The 16,774-nt window shown below is 43.6% G+C and overlaps 1 protein-coding gene across 1 annotated transcript in view; it reads right to left on the minus strand.

Annotated features, from left to right (window-relative positions):
- Window positions 1–243: 243 nt before the first annotated feature.
- FGFRL1 (fibroblast growth factor receptor like 1) overlaps window positions 244–16,774 on the minus strand; it is a 170,496-nt gene continuing 153,965 nt past the window's right edge. Inside the window, exon 5 of the mRNA XM_044681781.1 lies at window positions 244–347. Coding sequence (XP_044537716.1) covers window positions 244–347 — 104 coding nt within the window. The remainder of the gene's footprint in view (window positions 348–16,774) is intronic.

Here is a 16,774-nt window from a genome sequence, read left to right on the forward strand (position 1 = left end):
CCTGATTTGGTCCTTGTGGCTGGAACGAGCGGTCCCTCCCCTCTTCTTCACCTGCTTCATCTTGGCCGGTTTGGGATTCTCATGACTGGCCACAGGAGGGGAGGAATTTCCCATTTCTCTTGGCCATAGAAGTCTGGAAACATTGCAGCAGCCCCAGAGCCCTAATACCTTAGCTACAAATGTTTGTCGTTAAGTGATCACCAGCATCTTGGCAATTGGTATGGCCTCCCAATCAGGCTGATGTCAGCTGCTGGGGTGGATCACCGGCTCTTGGCTGATGATGCCCAAGTTGAGCAAGGGGCAGCTCATGCATTCTGGGCTGGGCTGCTGCTGTGGACTCTTGTTCCCTGGCCTTGGCACATTCAGAGAGTTTCATGTAACCTTGAAGTTCTTCAAGGTAACCTTGAAGAAATCATGAAATCTGCTCCCCAAAGGGCCGAGTCTGATTGTTTCCCAAAACTCCTTTCCATAGTTTCTCCTGGGGCCGGTGCTCAACAAAACTGATCGGCAAGAAAAACGGGAAGAAACAGAGTCACAGAAAGACAAGGCAAGAAGGGTTCTTGGAAATCATTGGTTCTAACCTCATCATTTTACAATCAAGGAAACTGAGGCCTCAAGAGGGTCAGTCACTTGCCCTAGGACACACAGCCAGTAAATGGCAGAGCTGTGATTCCAACCCAGGTCTTCTGACTGTAAGTCCAGGGCTCTTTCCATTCTACCATCTCCCTTCCAGATTAGCTAAAGAGCTCAGGAGAAAATATAGCTGTTTATGGAGGAAGGACAAAGAGGAATAGTTAAGGCTTACAAAGTACTTTCCTCAAAACAGACCAGTGGATGGATAGCTAGACCTAGAGACAAGAGGTCCTAGGTTCAAATCCAGCCTCAAACACTTCCTAGCTGGGTGACCCTGGGCAAGTCCCTTAACCCCCATTGCCTAGCCCTTACCTCTCTTCTGCTTTGGAACCAATACATAGTATTGATTCTAAGACAGAAGGTAAGGGCTAAATAAATAAATAAATAAATAAATAAATAAAGACCTGCCAGGTAGAGAGTATGGCTCAAAACCAAGAAGGCGCCTTATATAATTTTTCTCTTCTCTGGCTTGGATATGGAAACCCAAGTCAGCATTTGACTCATGTCTAGGGCTCTCAGTTCTCATGCAAATACCCAGATTAACAAGTCATCGTGTATAGGGCAGGCTTTATTTAATCTAACAGAAAAAGCAAAGACTCGCACCCAAGGCCACAAATAGTTGACTGCTTTTCTTTTCCATCTCCCCCATCAGCATGATAGTTTTGCAAACAAAAGTTAAGAGTAGGAGAGACCATATCGACAAGGGGAAGGGATGCCCACCCATTTAAATTTATCTTCCTTGTGTAAGATTTAAATTAATATACAATATACTCCAAGTGTTATATTTAATAAGATTTACTAAAATTAACTTGAAGCAAAAAGGAAACTAAAAGGTTAGAGACCAGAGGGAGCTCACCCAAGCCACGCATGTGGAAGAGAGAACACATGGGAGGAGATACAGAACTATATAAACAATAAAGCAAAGATGCACGTAAACAAAAAGGGAAAAGGAATTTGGGGATGAGGAAAGAATTCTGGGATGCGGAGTCCAAAGGTACAAAATTTCTAGTTAATACACTTGAAAGGAAGTTCCTATACCCGTGAGGCCTTTCCAGAGTACCATATGGGGCAAAATAGTGGCATACCTGCGGTGTCTTGGTCCCTGAAGGTGGTATAGTTCTGCACACCAGAGGGAAGCAGGCACCATGGGCTACCCTCTCCTTCCCTTGCCTGGCCAACCCAGATCCCATGCAACAGACCCTCCAAGGAACCATGTCCCCGACGAAATCCTCTGACACTTTCAAGGGACCCTATGTTCCATGTGGCCCTAAAGATGGTCAAAGATGGAGCAATGGGGAGAAATTCCTAGGACTAGCCTCATGGAGCAAGTTGAAGAGATCCTGGACCAAACAAGTTCTAGAACTGAGGAGGAACTCCAAATGGAAGAACAAAATTAGACGTTGTCCTTCAATGAAAGGGTGAGTTACCTGGATTATTTGGGTCTGGGGAGGTATTGTCTCTCCAGTAACCCTGAATACTTTGCTCTCAGTGAAAAAGAGCCTCCACTTGAGGAGAGTTCTTTAATTCTAATGACCTTTGCAGAGGTGAGGCTCATTGGAGAGGAAGGAATTCTCTTGAATCTTGATGGCCTCAGGCGTGAGTCTATTTTTTTTTTGTTGGATTAAATTATATCCTGCATTAGATGACTTGTTAGCCCGAATATTTGCATGGAAAAGCGTTGCCTTTTTTGGAAAGACAAAAGGAAGTCCCTAAAAATCAAAACTGATCTTGGTTATCCCAGAACCTCAAGATCCGGGCCTCAGATAATCATACACAAGGATTATTATACCCATTTTATAGATGAGGAAGCCAAAGCCCAGAAAAGATAAATGATATGCCTCTGGTTACATCTTTTATGTCTGAATTGGAGTCTATATCCATTCTCATTCTAGAATCCATGCTCTTTCTTACACCTATTCCTTATATCATTGGGTTTTCCCTGCCAAAAAAAAAAAAAAAATTCAAGATCCCACCATTGGTATTGGCTCAAACAGAAGAGTATTGGAAAGGCATAAACAAGCTCTTAAAAGGACCTTAGATGAACTGATGCTGATCTCTTAAAACCCATTTTAAATCTCTGTTTGGAGTCAGAGATATCCATTACTAATGTGACCATCAAAGTTTCTGCACTTACTACCAAGGAAATGGTGAGAGTCCTTAATTCAATTCAATTTAACAAATAATAATTAAAATTCCAGGCACATTTGTTTGCAAATCATGCTGTGCTGGCAACACAAAGCCCAAAATATTATTTTAGAATCTCCTAAATGAGATTTATAATCACACAGAAGAGTTTGCCCTATCTGTATAAGGAAGGCAGCTAGGTGGTACAGTAGATAGAAAAGCTGGGTCTGGAGTTGGGAAGACTCATCATCCTAAATTCAAATCTGACCTCGGACACTTACTAGCTGGGCAAATCACTTAACCCTGTTTGCCTCAGTTTCCTCATCTGTAAAATGAGCTGGAGGAAGAAATGGCAAACACTCCATTATCTCAACCAAGAAAATTCCAAATGGGATCACAAAGAGGTGAATGAAACAACTGAATAATATCCATACAGGAAAAACAAAATGGAAAAAGAATATCTATCATCCAGACTCTGACATGCAGTCATATTAACAACCTATAAAGTTCAGAGGCAGCTGGTAGCACAGTGGATGGAGTCAGGAGGACCTAAGTTAAAATCCAGCCTCAGATACTTACTAACTGTGTTATCCTGGGTAAGTCACTTAACCTCTGTCTACCTTACTTTCATCATCTGTCAAATGAGGCTAATAATAGCATCTCACTCAGAGAGTTATTTTAAGGATCAAATGAGGTCATATTTGTTCCTTGCGATACAGTAGGAGCTTAACAGTGCTTATTCTCCCATCCTCTCATCTATCAGTTCATCTCTCTGGGACAGACGCTACAAATAGCCAATGAACTGAGCCCAGAATTGAATAGAAAGAGAGCAGCCAGAAGTGCCTTTGAGAAGTTGTTCGGCTCTTTTAATAACCCCAGCTTCTCTCTGAAATGGTATTCTCCCAAAGAGGCAGCAATACTGTAAGTCATGAAATTCTATCGCTTCCAAAGTCCTGGAGTTGAGAACCACCCAAAGGGCAAAGGATAATGCCTGTTGGGAAAGAGCAGGCTGCGAAACATTGCCAATGAGCAATGGCACAGAAGTGGCGTGAAGCAGGAAGGAAGTCTTCCAGGCTACTTTCTCCTCCTCCCTCCCCAGCCCACCCGACCAACCCATCCAAAGGGCCCGTTAGGAAGAAGGCACAATGGGAAAACTTTCCTCCACTCCACAATCTTCCTGCCAATTTAGGGACTCTCAGTTCCTGGGGAAAGGGAAGAAAGTCAAAGTTCAGAAAGTGCCTGGATTTCCGAGCATTATCTTATGTCCTGCCAATGCACTGTAAGGACCCCTGAGCCTTGCCCCATCTACACCTATAGCCATACTCTCAGGACCACTTGGCCCTTCTACCTCTCCTATACTATACTTTTAGGAGCACCAGACCCTTCCACCTACTCCAAAGCTCTACTTTATATATATATATATATATATATGCATATATATACATATATGTATATACATATATATGTATTATATATAATATATTATATATGTATTATATATAATATATTATATAGATATAGATATCTAAAATCTACTTTATATATGTTTATTTTATATATAAACTTTTTTTTAAATAGAGGAGACATATCTATGTCTCCTCTATTTAAAATATAAGCTCAGGGGCAGCTGGGTAGCTCAGTGGATTGAGAGCCAGGCCTAGAGATGGGAGGTCCTAGGTTCAAATCTGACCCCAGACACTTCCCAGCTGTGTGACCTTGGGCAAGTCATTTGACCCCCATTGGCTACTTTACCACTCTTCTGCCTTGGAGCCAATACACAGTATTGATTCTAAAATGGAAGGTAAGAAAATAAAATAAAATGGAAGGTTGGGATTTTTTTTTTTAAAGAGTTAAGTGGTAGAGCAGAGACTTGACCTTGTGACATTGTCTGAGGAGACCAGCCTGGAGAATGTGAACCTTTACAGGGCCCTAAAACTATAAGTAGAATGGATGAGCCCAGGCTTTCCCCCAAGGTGCCAGGATTTAGACCACTGAGAACAGAATAATCCCAAGGAAATTCAGTGTCACCACTCTCTCGCCTCCCTCTCTCCAAAGGCTTCACCCCGGGGAATTTACACCACCTCAGCCCAAGGGCTTAAAAGTTCTAGTTACAACTCTCTATAAGCAGAAGTCGGGACAAAGCAAGTCAGCCTCGTTCCAGCGCTCCCATTCCTGGCCCTGGGACCAAGAGGAAGGGGCAGGAGCCAATGTGGAACAATGCAGACACTGTGTACATGTCTGCAGCTTCAGGAGATGAGGAGGCCCCATTTGAACAGGAAACGGGGAAACCCTCATAAATCCTGGCCAGGGAACACTTTTCCTCCCCTCTCTCTTTGAGAAAGTGTATGACTGGGGTTCCAATGCCAAGTTGGGGGAGGGTGAGTACCAAAAAAAAAAAAAAATGTATCTTCTAGTAAATCTTGGCCAACGCTGAGTTTATGGGGAAAGATGAGTGGCAGGGAGGCTCCCAGCAGGCAGCAGGTGATAAAGCTGCTGCTTTTTACCTCCATTCTGCCACCTCTAGAACAACTCTTCCAGTGTCCAGTCCCGTGTCCAATTTCCTGTGGATATATTTTACACCCCTACCCTTTCCAGGGGAGCCTGGGTCCTCTCCTACCCCGACTAATTCCCAGAGATTTATAAAGGGGGCCAGCAGCCAGAAGATAGGAGTTCTTTTGAACTTCCAAAAGCCTAGAAACTTAGGGATAAAAGAACCAATCTTGAGCTAGGATGAAGCAAGTCCGTACAGGTCAGAGGCCTGAGATATGGCATCTAGTCTAATCCCTTCATTTTACAGATAAGAAAACTGAAACCAGGTAAGGTCCTACAGAGAGTGGCATAGGAGAGACCAGTGGTTCCCATACTTTTTTGGCTTACTGCCCCCTTTCCAGAAAAAATACTACTTAGCGCCCCCTGGAAATTATGAAACTATTTATTGAATTCAGAATAGAATGTAATACAAAAAAAGTGTGGCCATCACCACTTTCCTGGATCGCTGCAGCACCCACCAGGGGGCGGTGGCGCCCACTTTGGGAATCACTGGTTTAGACTGATGAATGGCCTGGCAGCCAGCAAGGCCCCATCTTCTCTCTTTGCAGCTGACCTAGGGCAGGGGGCCACCCTCCCCTCTACCCCTCTATCCTCCCTCGGGAGAAAGGACTAAGAGGACTGGCATCTCCCCAGGGAATTGTGGTGCTGTATAAAGAGAACTGCACTCAGAAAGTCAGAAGAGCCAGATCTGCTTCTCGCTTGCTGAGCACCTTCAGGAAAACATCATCCCCTCTCTAGGCCCCAATTTCCTCAACTATAAAAAGAGACGATGGAATGACCCCAGTCACAATGCCCAGAGAGAACTCTGGGCCCCTGGCTCCATGTCCCTGTTTTTGTAATACCTGGAACACTGGCTCTGACTTCACATCCTCTCTTCCAGTGGTGACTCAAGTGTTGATCTGAGAACCAGGCTCCCTGGAGACAGAGGAATTCAGCCACAGGAATTTTCCTTCCTCCCCCCAAAACCAAATGGGCCTCCAGATCCTTGAGGCTAGAGCATTTTTTCTTTTCAGTCTCCTCTTCATCCCCTACCACTTGGACTTATTATAATCGCTGCCCCTTTTTACCTGGGTAACCTTGGCTAACATGCCAGGGTCCCGGGAGAACCTGCCGGTGGTCCTAATGTTGGGACTGACCTAAATTGGCTAGCCATGCTGAGGAGAACAAAAGGGCTCGGTGGCTTCTTTGAGACCAAACAGCTAGGAACTGTCAGAGCAAGGAGGAGTCGAATCCGGGTCCTTGGATTCCATGGCCATTGCAGGAACTAAGGTATGCCTCATTGTTGGACCTTCCCAATCAAAACCAGGGACACAGTCCAGTCCCCAATTTGGCTTGTTTGATTTGATTCAACAATTTAATTTCTTTGGCTCTTAGTTCTTCATCTGCAAAATGAGGCAACTAGAAGAGTTGATCTCTGAGGTCCCTTCCAGATCGACGGATCCCAGGATCTAGTCTGATGGATCACAGTATCTAGTGACCAATTCTCTCATCTTATAGATAACAGAGCTGAGGTTACATACCATCCCCATCTATCCATGTCACCATCCACTGAGCCAATTGAAAAAGAGTGATCACAGAATCATAACATTTGAGAGTAGGAAGGAACTGCACAGCCATACACGAATTTCTACTATAACACTCTAGACAAGAGGCTATCCAGCCTTGCTTATAGATCCCTAAAAATGGGGAAACCCCCACTCCCGAAGTGGCCTATTCCACTTTTGGAGAGCTCTAATTGGGAGAGATTTTCCTCACATCAAGGCTACATTTTTCTCTTTGCAACTTTCATTCATTGTTCCAATTTCTTCTCTCTGTGACCAAATAGAACAAATTCTAGTCTCTCCTCCACAGGTTAGCCCTTCAAATACTTTACCATCGCTATCCTGGCCTTCCCCCATGCCTCTCAAACTTTCTCTTCTCCAGACTAAATAGTTCCACTTCCTTCAACTGAATCTCACGTGACATAGACTTAAGCCCCTCTGCTAGCCTGATTGCCCTCTGATGGATGCTCTCCAGTTTATCTGAAACCCTGACCCTCAGAACCGAACCCAGTACTCCAGAGAGGACGCCCGATGAGGGTACAGTACAGTGGGGCTGCCAATTCCTTATCTTAACTCAGGCCAAGATCACATTACCTTTTTTGACTATCCCATTACCTTTTTGACTCATTTTCTGAGCTCTAAGTCCACTCAAATACCAAGATTTTTTTTAAAACAACTGCTATCTATCCACATCTCCCCATATTATACTCGTGAAGATGATTATTTTTGCTAACCTAATGCAAAGCTTTACATTTGTTTCTATTGAATTTCATCTAATTGGATTCAGTTCCAGTTCAGCTGGTCAAGCTCCTTTTGGATTCTGTTGCCATCAAGTATATTAGCTATTGCTCCCAGCTTTGCGTCATCTGGAAACTTGATCGGTATTCCATCTATGCCTTTTACCTAGATGAAAAAGATGAAAATGTTCAATAGCACAGGGCCAAACTTAAATTCCCAGGGGGCTCCCTGCTCGATATAAACAACTGGGGAAATTGGCAAGAAGACTTTCAGAAACAAAATTTATAGAAACCAGCATTTATACTACAGAAAGTTCTGGATGTCTATATAGCCTAAATATAAAAGATCACATCATAAAAAAATTAGAGAAGAATGTGAAGCAATTTGATATAGAGGAAAGCACGTTGGCTCTAGAGTTGGAGGACGTGGGTTAAAATCCCACCTTGATTACTAACTGTATGACCTTGGACAATTCATTTAATTCCCTTCAGCTTCAGTTTCCTCGTAAATTGTTCAAGGGGGTTGTGCTAAATGGGAAACTTGCAAAAATCTGTTGCCCTCAATCCCTAATGATCATCCTCTATCTCCTACTTTTTTTTTTGGCTAATATTTCGTGCCCACTTCTGACCTGTATTTCCTCCTTATCTTTTCCCCCCTTCCTCTAATTCAGCTTCAAACCCTTTGGCATGCATAAATAGTTTTTCTAGGGTTTATTTACAAAAGAAGAGAGAATACAAAGACTCAGGAATAGTATTCAGAAATAAGATTGTTGGACAGACAAATAAAAGAATATTGGTTGGTACCTCGGCTTTCCAATCTATTTTCTAACTGAAGTTTCCTAGATATATCTCAGTCCCATGATCCTCTCTTGGAGATTCAGGAATAGTATACAAAAATAAGATCTCTGGATATATGGATAAAAGAAAATTATTGGTTGGTACCTAAACTTTCAATCTATTTTTTAACTTAAGTTCACTGGACATACCTCAGCCCCATGATCCTCCCCTTGGCTGGCATCACTCATCATTCTTATGGGTCCCAGAAGCAAATCTAGCCTTCTATCTTGGACAACCCCATAACTAGGGTGAGGCAATGGGTCTTCACCCAGAGCCTTGGAATCTACAATGGATTTTTCAGTAGCATGAAGGCAACCAGGTTTAGCTCTGAATTAACAAGAATTAGTTGAAATAGGAAGTGACCAAATAGCATGCTGCTTCTCCTAGCACTTACACCCTAGTCTGGCTCTGCCCCATTACCGGACCCCTAAATAAGAAGAGAACTAGAGCTGGAATCAGGAAGACCTGAGTTCAAATGTGACCTCAGAGATTTAGTTACTGTGTGACTCTGGTCAAATCTCTTAAGTTCTGTCTGCTTCAGTTTCCTCAGCTATAAAATGGTGATATCTCATAGGTTCTTACAAGGATCAAATGAGATAATAAGCATAAAGTGGTTGGCACAGAGTCTGGCATATAATTGTGCTTTTTACAATTGTTTTTAATTTTAATAACAAATTTCCACATGGGTTTTCCATAATTATGTCATCCAAATTGTCTCGTTCCCCCCTCCCAAAGCTGGCAAGCAATTCAGTCTGGGTTATACATGTATTATTGCTCAAAACATATTTCCATTTTATTTACTTTTGTAAGTGAAAAATCTTATAGAACCAAAACCCAAAACATATACCCAGATAAACAAGTGATAAATCATATGCTTCCACCTGCATTCTGACTCCAACAGTTCTTTCTCTAGAGGTGGAATGCATTCTTTGTCCCAAGACCCTCAGAATTGTCCTGAATCATTGAATTGCTGAGAGTAGCCAAGTCTTTCACAGTTGATCATTCCACAATATTGCTCTTAATACGTACAACATTCTCCTGGTTCTACATTATTTCACTCTGCATCCGTTCATGCAGGTTTTTCCAGCTCTTTCTGAAATCATCCTGTTCCTCATAATTGGTGCTTAATACATACTTATACCCTTCCCTTCCTCAGTCTCAGTGACTTTACACATGATCCAGAGTCTCTTCCCATGAAGACTGATATCTTGAGCTATTTCATCACCTCCCTATCACAAGGCCTTATGTCCAGTGTCCCATCTCCTTCTACCAAAAAAAGATAAATCGAATGGGAGTATTTCCTGCCTAATACACAGAGCCCCAAAATTGTTGAATAAGACTCCAAAATGGCTAGATGTGGTAGGTTTGGGGCATTCTGCTTAGAGTCTTGCTCAGTCACTGACTGTCTGACTTCCCTTCTCACAACCAAGGCAAAGATAAGCACAAATGGGTATGGACCTCAGATCCAGTGTCTCAAAATTGATAGAATTTAAAGCTAGAAGAAATTTTAGCAGTCATACAGTCTAAGCCATCCACTTTATAGAAGAGGTAACGTTGGGCAAAAGAGGCCAACTGAATTGCCTGCGAGCACAGAGATAGTAAATAGAAGAGCCAAGATCTAATTCCAGGTCTTTTGACTTTAAATCCAGTGTTCTAGCAAACTCATGATCTCAGAATTATTCTACCCTTGGCTCTTGAGTCACACCAAAAGTGAGATTTTCTTTCTTTTTTTTTCTTTCCCTAAAACCCTTACTTTCTGTCAGTATCAATTCTGAGACAGAAGAGTGGCAAGGTGTAGGCAATGGCTATCAAGTGACTTACCTGGGGACACACCGCTAGGAAATATCTAAGGTCAAATTTGAACCCAGGTCCTCCTGACTCTATGCCTGTTGCTCTATCCACTGTGTTACCTAGCTGCCTCAATGCATTTTTCCAAAGTCCCCCTCCTTCTAGTTCCTCAACTTCCACAGGATATAAAGGAAGACCCCAATCACTCTTCCTAGGAGAATAAAAGAAGAGGCTTGCTGAGAAGGGAAGCGTTCCAAAATGAATTCTTTTTTGGCCTCCCCAAGGCAAGGCTGAGTAACCAGTTAGAGCTGAGTTTCTGCAGACCACTGGACTGCTGAGGATTGACTCCTGTGGACAGCTCACCATGAGTAATCAGGCTTTGGCAGGAGAGCCAGCTCCCACCGGTCTTCCTGCAGACCTTACTGTGTTGCCTCTTTCCATCAGTCTTTCTTTTTAAGATGCCAGATACATTCCTTTCCATTTCCAAAGACTCTTTATTGAAGGGGAAAAAAGGCATAAAAAGGAGGCCAGTGAGAAGAAGGGTCTGTCACTGCCAAAAATGCACATTGGAAAATATATTGGTAAAAAAGTAGACCCGCTGATTGCCAGGTAGCCATAAAGCTGAACAAGGGGATAGCATCCAGCCAGAGGCAGCACTCCTGGGCAAAGAGATTGAAATACACACACACACACACACACACACACACACACACACACACACACACACACCAGGGCTTCTTTAATACTTTCGTCACTAAAAATAAATAAATGGATGAATAAATGAATAAATGAATGAATGAATGAATGAATGAATTCTTTCATGGCTGTCCCATTAAAAGCCATTAGATAGGGCATCTTGGTGGCTAAGTGGATAGAGAATCAGGCCTAGAGACAGGAGGTCCTGGGTTCAAATCTGACCTCAGACAATTCCTAGCTGTGTGACCCTGGGCAAGTCACTTAACTCCTATCCTTTACCCCTCTTCTGCCTTGGGACCAATACTTAATACTGATTCTAAGACAGAAGGGAAGGGCTCAAAAATAAAATATACAATAAAATAATGATATCAGGATGCATGACCTATGAGAGGCTCCATTCTGAAAAATGGCTAGTTATGTACAGTCACCACTGAACCCTACCTATTCTCTAGATAGCCTTTTGGAGTGACTGAAGAAGCCAATGATGTGCTGATAAATGTTTCACAATTTTCCAAGGGGAAAAATGTGCACAGAAAATACTTTTCATTTTAATCTACATCTTTAGCATTTTTTCCATCACCTTAAATCAAGCCCTAGTTTGTAGCACTTACCAATTTCCAAGGTATAAATGCTCACCCTGAAAATTTAACTATCAACTCTCCCAAGTCAGTTCAAGCTGGTTCTAAATCATCTTTGGAAGTAGTCATGGGTGGGAACTTGTGTGTAAACCCACAGATTTGCAGGATTGAGAGCCAAAAGGAAACTTGGAGATCAATGAGTCTCTTTAGAAGAAAAAATCAAAGCCCAGAAAAGAAGGAAGAACATATCCAAAGTGACCCAGGTAGTAAGTAAAAGAGTCAAACAAAATTTGAACTCAAGTCTTCTGAACCTAAAAACTGTGTTGCATGCTTTTATTGTGGTGGCAAAGAACCAGAAACTGACAGGAATGGCTGAATAAGTTATAGTCTATGAATGGATTTGGAATATGATGAAATTGTCCTCAGAAACTAATGAGTGAGAATATAACCAAGAAATCCAGAAAGAGCTGGAGGAAATGATACAGAGCAAAGTGAGCAGAACTAGAACAATTCATAGAAGAGCAGCCCTGGAGAGACAACTTTGAAATGCTTCAGATCTCCGTCCAGCACAATGAGCCACCATGATTGTCAAGGACTGATGATGAGTGTGCTCCCCACATCCTGACAGAGAAGCCGGTGAACTCAACATGCAGAATGACACCTACACTTTTCAGATATGGACAATTGGAGAAGTTATCTGGCTTGACTGTGAGAATGTGTCATAAGCATTTTGTTTTTCTTTTTTTTTTTCTTCATCGATGAAGGTAGAAGTAGAAGGGAAAGGCAATCTATTTTTTGTTCACTGAAATTTAATTTTTTAAGATGAATAACACATCCTGTTGGCCTTAGTTCTTTCCTTTGGAGCCAAAAAGAAAGTTGTAATCCCTTTCCTATTTATCTATTTGAAGACATCTGTCCTATGCCCCTCTCTGCCTTCTCTTCTTTAGGCCAAACATCCCCAGATCTTTCAGTCTCATCCTCCTCTGGCATAGTCTCCTGTCCCCTCCCTCTCCAAGTTGCTCTCCCCTGTCCATGTGTATATAATAATTCTCCTTTTGGAAAAGAAAGCAGCTTAGTTCAAACCCTCAACCCTTTGCTCCCGGACTGGCCTCCTAATAGTTCTTGATTCTAGTTTTCCCCTCCAATCCACCTTCCACATAATTACCAAAACAATTATCCTAAGCTTCTGTTCTGACCATGTCGCTAGCCTGGTCAAAAACATTCAGGGGATCACCGTTACCAACGGAACAAAATACAAACTCCCCAACTCAGTTTCTAAAGCTTAGTCCAATCTGGCTCTCGCCTGCCTTTGTAGATTTATGTGATTCTTCTTTAGTGTGGCTCCCTGCTGGCTGATCTTCCACTTTCTCAGGAAAGCAATGGTGCTGCCATCATGGCAGATGGGTTGGAGAAGAACTGGGGTAGGGCAGCCTGGGAGTGACCGTGGGTGGCATGAATGATTCAGTGGAGAGCCTGAAGGGGGGACAGCCATCCGGGCCTATAAAGCAGCAACATCCCGCAGGTCACTCACTGATCTTACCTCTAACTTTACCTTACTACCATCATCCAGGAAAGTGCAGACATGGCCCCAGCAGAGCTGCCAGTGTGGGTTCTTATCCCTAAGTCTACGGTACTATTGAATGGTTCAACTTTGGAAATGGATGTGGTTTTGGAGCAGCTAGGTATCACATTGGATAGAGCACCAGCCTCTGTCAGAAGGAGTTGGATTCAAATTTGGCCTCAGATATTTCCTAACTGCGTGACCCTAGGCAAGTCACTTAATCCCAATTGCCTAACCCTTGCTACCTTTCTGTCTTAGAATTAATACTAAGACAGAAAGTAAGGAAATAAAGAGAGAAAGGAAGAGAGAAGAGAAATGAATAGAGAGAAGAAAGAGAGAAAGAGAGAGAAAAGGAAGAAGGGAGAAAGGGAAGAAGGGAGGGAGGAAAGAAAGGAACGAACGAACGAACAAACAAACGAATGAACGAAAGAACAAATGAACGAATGAAGGAAAAAGAAAGGAAGAGAAAGAAAGGGAAGTAAGGAAGAAAGAAAAAGAAATGGCTATTGTTTTATCAACTAAAAGAACTCTAAAGAAGACATATTTGTATGTCAGCATTATATCTCCTCTATATTCCACCAAATTGGATTATTTGATACTCAAACCACCAGGTCTTTCCATCTGCTTTGCCCCTGCAGTCCCGGATATCTAAGCCTAGTCACATCCACTACCCCTGAACTCTTCAGACCTCCAGGCTTAGGCATCTGTTCTGCCACTAAACTCTAAGGACCATCACCATGTGCCCTGCAGCTGAACCACTTGCCTGGGATTAAGGAAAGCATGTTCGAATCCTACTTCAGAAACCTACTAGCTGTGTGACTAGGGGTAAATAACTTAACCAATCAGGGCTTCTGTTTTTCATCTATAAAATGAGAGCCTTGAATTCCATGGGCCTTTCCAGCTCTAAATTTATACTTCAACATGTTCTCTCTCTCCTAATTGAATGTATCTCCCTTGAGAGCAGGGACTGTCTCCCTTCTCTGTTTCCCTGATAGGATGCTTTGCAAATAGTAAGTCTTTAATAAATCCTTTTTTTGTTCATTCATTCCTTCATGAGTTTCATGTTCCAACTGAGCAGGTCTGCCAGCTGTTCCCTGGCCTTGCCATTCCATCTCTTGTCTCTCTCTATCTCCCCACAGTGCTCCTCATGCCCAGAATGCCCTCACTCCTCACTCTATCTCTCAGAATCCTTGGTTTCCTTCTTCAATTCTCAGCTCAGGTCACCTCCTACAACGTAACTTCTCTTTATTTATTTGTTTAGATGTCGCCCAGCCCCTGTAGAATGTAAGGCCCTTGAAGGCAGGGTCTCTTTCATTTCTTGCTGATGAATTGTTATGATGAAGAGTAGATGAATTATTATCTATTTCTTTGGGTTGGGGGAGAAGCCACATTTTCCCACCCCTCTGGGTAGCCCTAAGTTTGGCCTAGGAAGGGACTTTGCTCTGGCTTGATTTGCATGAGAGGGCAACAGTGTGGCCCAATGGAAAGAACTCTGGATTGGGGGTCAAAGGAATTAGGTTCCAATCCTGTCTCTGCCATTTACCTGTGTGGCTTTGGTCAAGTCACTAACCATTTCCTCCTCTATAAAAAAGAGGTAAGTTGGGCTAGATGGTTTCTGAGGGGCCCTTCCAGATAGAAAACTGTAAATCATACATGTGCAACCTGGCTGGCTGCGGGGTTCTTGAGCATCCTGGGACTGTAGGCTTCACTCCCTTGAAGACTCTTCTCCTTTTTCATCTTTGAAGCCTCCTAGAGATTTCCCTTTCTCTCCAACTCCCACACACCTCCACGACTTTCCAACTGGGACTCCATCTACCGTGGAGCTGAAGCTGCTGACATCCCAATCTAACTCCTTTTATCTTCCACTCAGTCTCCTGATTCCAGTCTTGGTTGGCTTCCCTCCTAGATGGTGGGGGCCGGACAACCAACCTCTCCAGGCTGAGGTAAAGGCCAACTAGCCCCCAGACCTCTCCCCTAAGGTCATTTTATTCTTACCTCTGCCTCCCAGGTCTGAGGACTCTGGAATGCCTGAGATCACCTTCTCTGAAGTACATTAGGATTCCCTTTCAGAGGCCAAGCAAGGGGTGATTCTAAAAAATTGTTCTCATCTCCCTCACAAGCACAAGGAGGGAGCCCCGTCTTCTCTTGAGGCTTCCTTTGGGTAAATACAACTGACCTAATCTTCAAAGCCCACCTACAACGCTACCTTTCCTGTGGAGTTTCTCCTGGTGACTCAGGCTGACCAAGATTTACCTCTTCCTAGACTCCTCGCCCCACTCCCCTGAATTGTACAGCTAAGCCACACATTTTTTTCATTATTGGACCATTGATTTAAAGCCGGAAGGGACTGCAGATCTAGGCCAGATCTTTCATTTTATAGAAGGAGAATTAGGGGCCAGAGTACTAAAGTGATTTGTCCAAGGTCACGCAGGTAGGATGGAGCAAAGATTGCATTTGAACTCAGGTCCTCCCATTTGTTCTTAGCACAGAATCAAGAGCTTCTTTTCTGTTTAGCACAATAAATTGTAGAGACGGTCAATAGGAAAGGCCCTTAGAGAGCATCTGGTCCAACTCCTCCATTTGCTAGAGTGGGAAAAAGGTTCAGAGAGGAGAAGAGGCAGAACAAGAATAGCAGAACCAGGACTTGAATTCAAATTTCATGAGTGTAAGACCAGGGTTGTTCCCCCCATACAATCTGGCTCCAGTAGGATTTTGTGGAGAGCTGGGCCAAAAAGCCTCAGTGGTCTGGGTGTAGCAGTCCCATGGGCCCTCCAGCTACAAAGCTTCCTCTGTCTGCCCAAGAGAGTGAGCTCCCTAAGGGCAGAGCTCAGGCCATCCCTCCTCTACCGCAACCACTCACACAGTGGGGCTGGAGGCTCCAGGGATGGGTGCTTGCTTGATGTAGCTGGTGGTCTGGAGTCTCAGAAGCTGCCCAGGCATTGGATTCAGAGGGGCGGGTCCTGGGCACGGGGCCCTCAAGCTCAGCCCTGAGCACATGCCATCTCCCAACTTCAAAGAGATGCCCTAGCAGGCACTCTAGCGCAGGGATCAGTGCTGAGGATCAAAGGCTGGAGCTGGCTTTCCAGCCCCTGAACATAGCTTAGCTCTGCAGGCTGGGGGAGAGGTGGGAGAAGGACAGATCTAATGCCAACTTGTCTTCAGGCCCACCTTGGGCAGGGTCCCAGCTGGTTCCCCTTTGGAGCCACCAGAATCCCCAGACAAAAAGAAAAGGGAGCTTTACTTTTCCTTCCTGGCATCTCACACAGTGGAAAATCTAGGGGGTTCTAGGGTTGAAGCAAATGGGGATATATAACCTGGAAGAGAAAAACTGTAGGATGGACACGATCTTTGTCTCAATATATGTACAGCATGGTTTGTACATATATTGGAAATTGGAAACTGGAGATTCATTTTGCTCTGCTTGGCCCCAGAGGGTGCAAAAGAGGAGTAATGAATAGAAGGTACAGAGGCAGATTTCAGCTCAATGTGAAAAGCCTAAGAGTTATGGCTGTCCTGAAGGGAATGGGCAGTTTTTAGAGGTAGTGGGCTCCCCTTCGTTAGAAGGCTTCAACAAAAGCTAGATGGGCACTTGGGAAATCTGCTGTTGTATAAATTGAGGATAGTGGGAGTGGAGATGGATAGAGAGAAGTGATAGGTAGGTGGGAGGGGAGAGAGAGAGAGAGAGAGAGAGAGAGAGAGAGAGAGAGAGAGAGAGAGAGAGAATAGATA

This window comes from Gracilinanus agilis, chromosome 6, assembly GCF_016433145.1.
Source record: "Gracilinanus agilis isolate LMUSP501 chromosome 6, AgileGrace, whole genome shotgun sequence".
NCBI lineage: Eukaryota > Metazoa > Chordata > Mammalia > Didelphimorphia > Didelphidae > Gracilinanus > Gracilinanus agilis.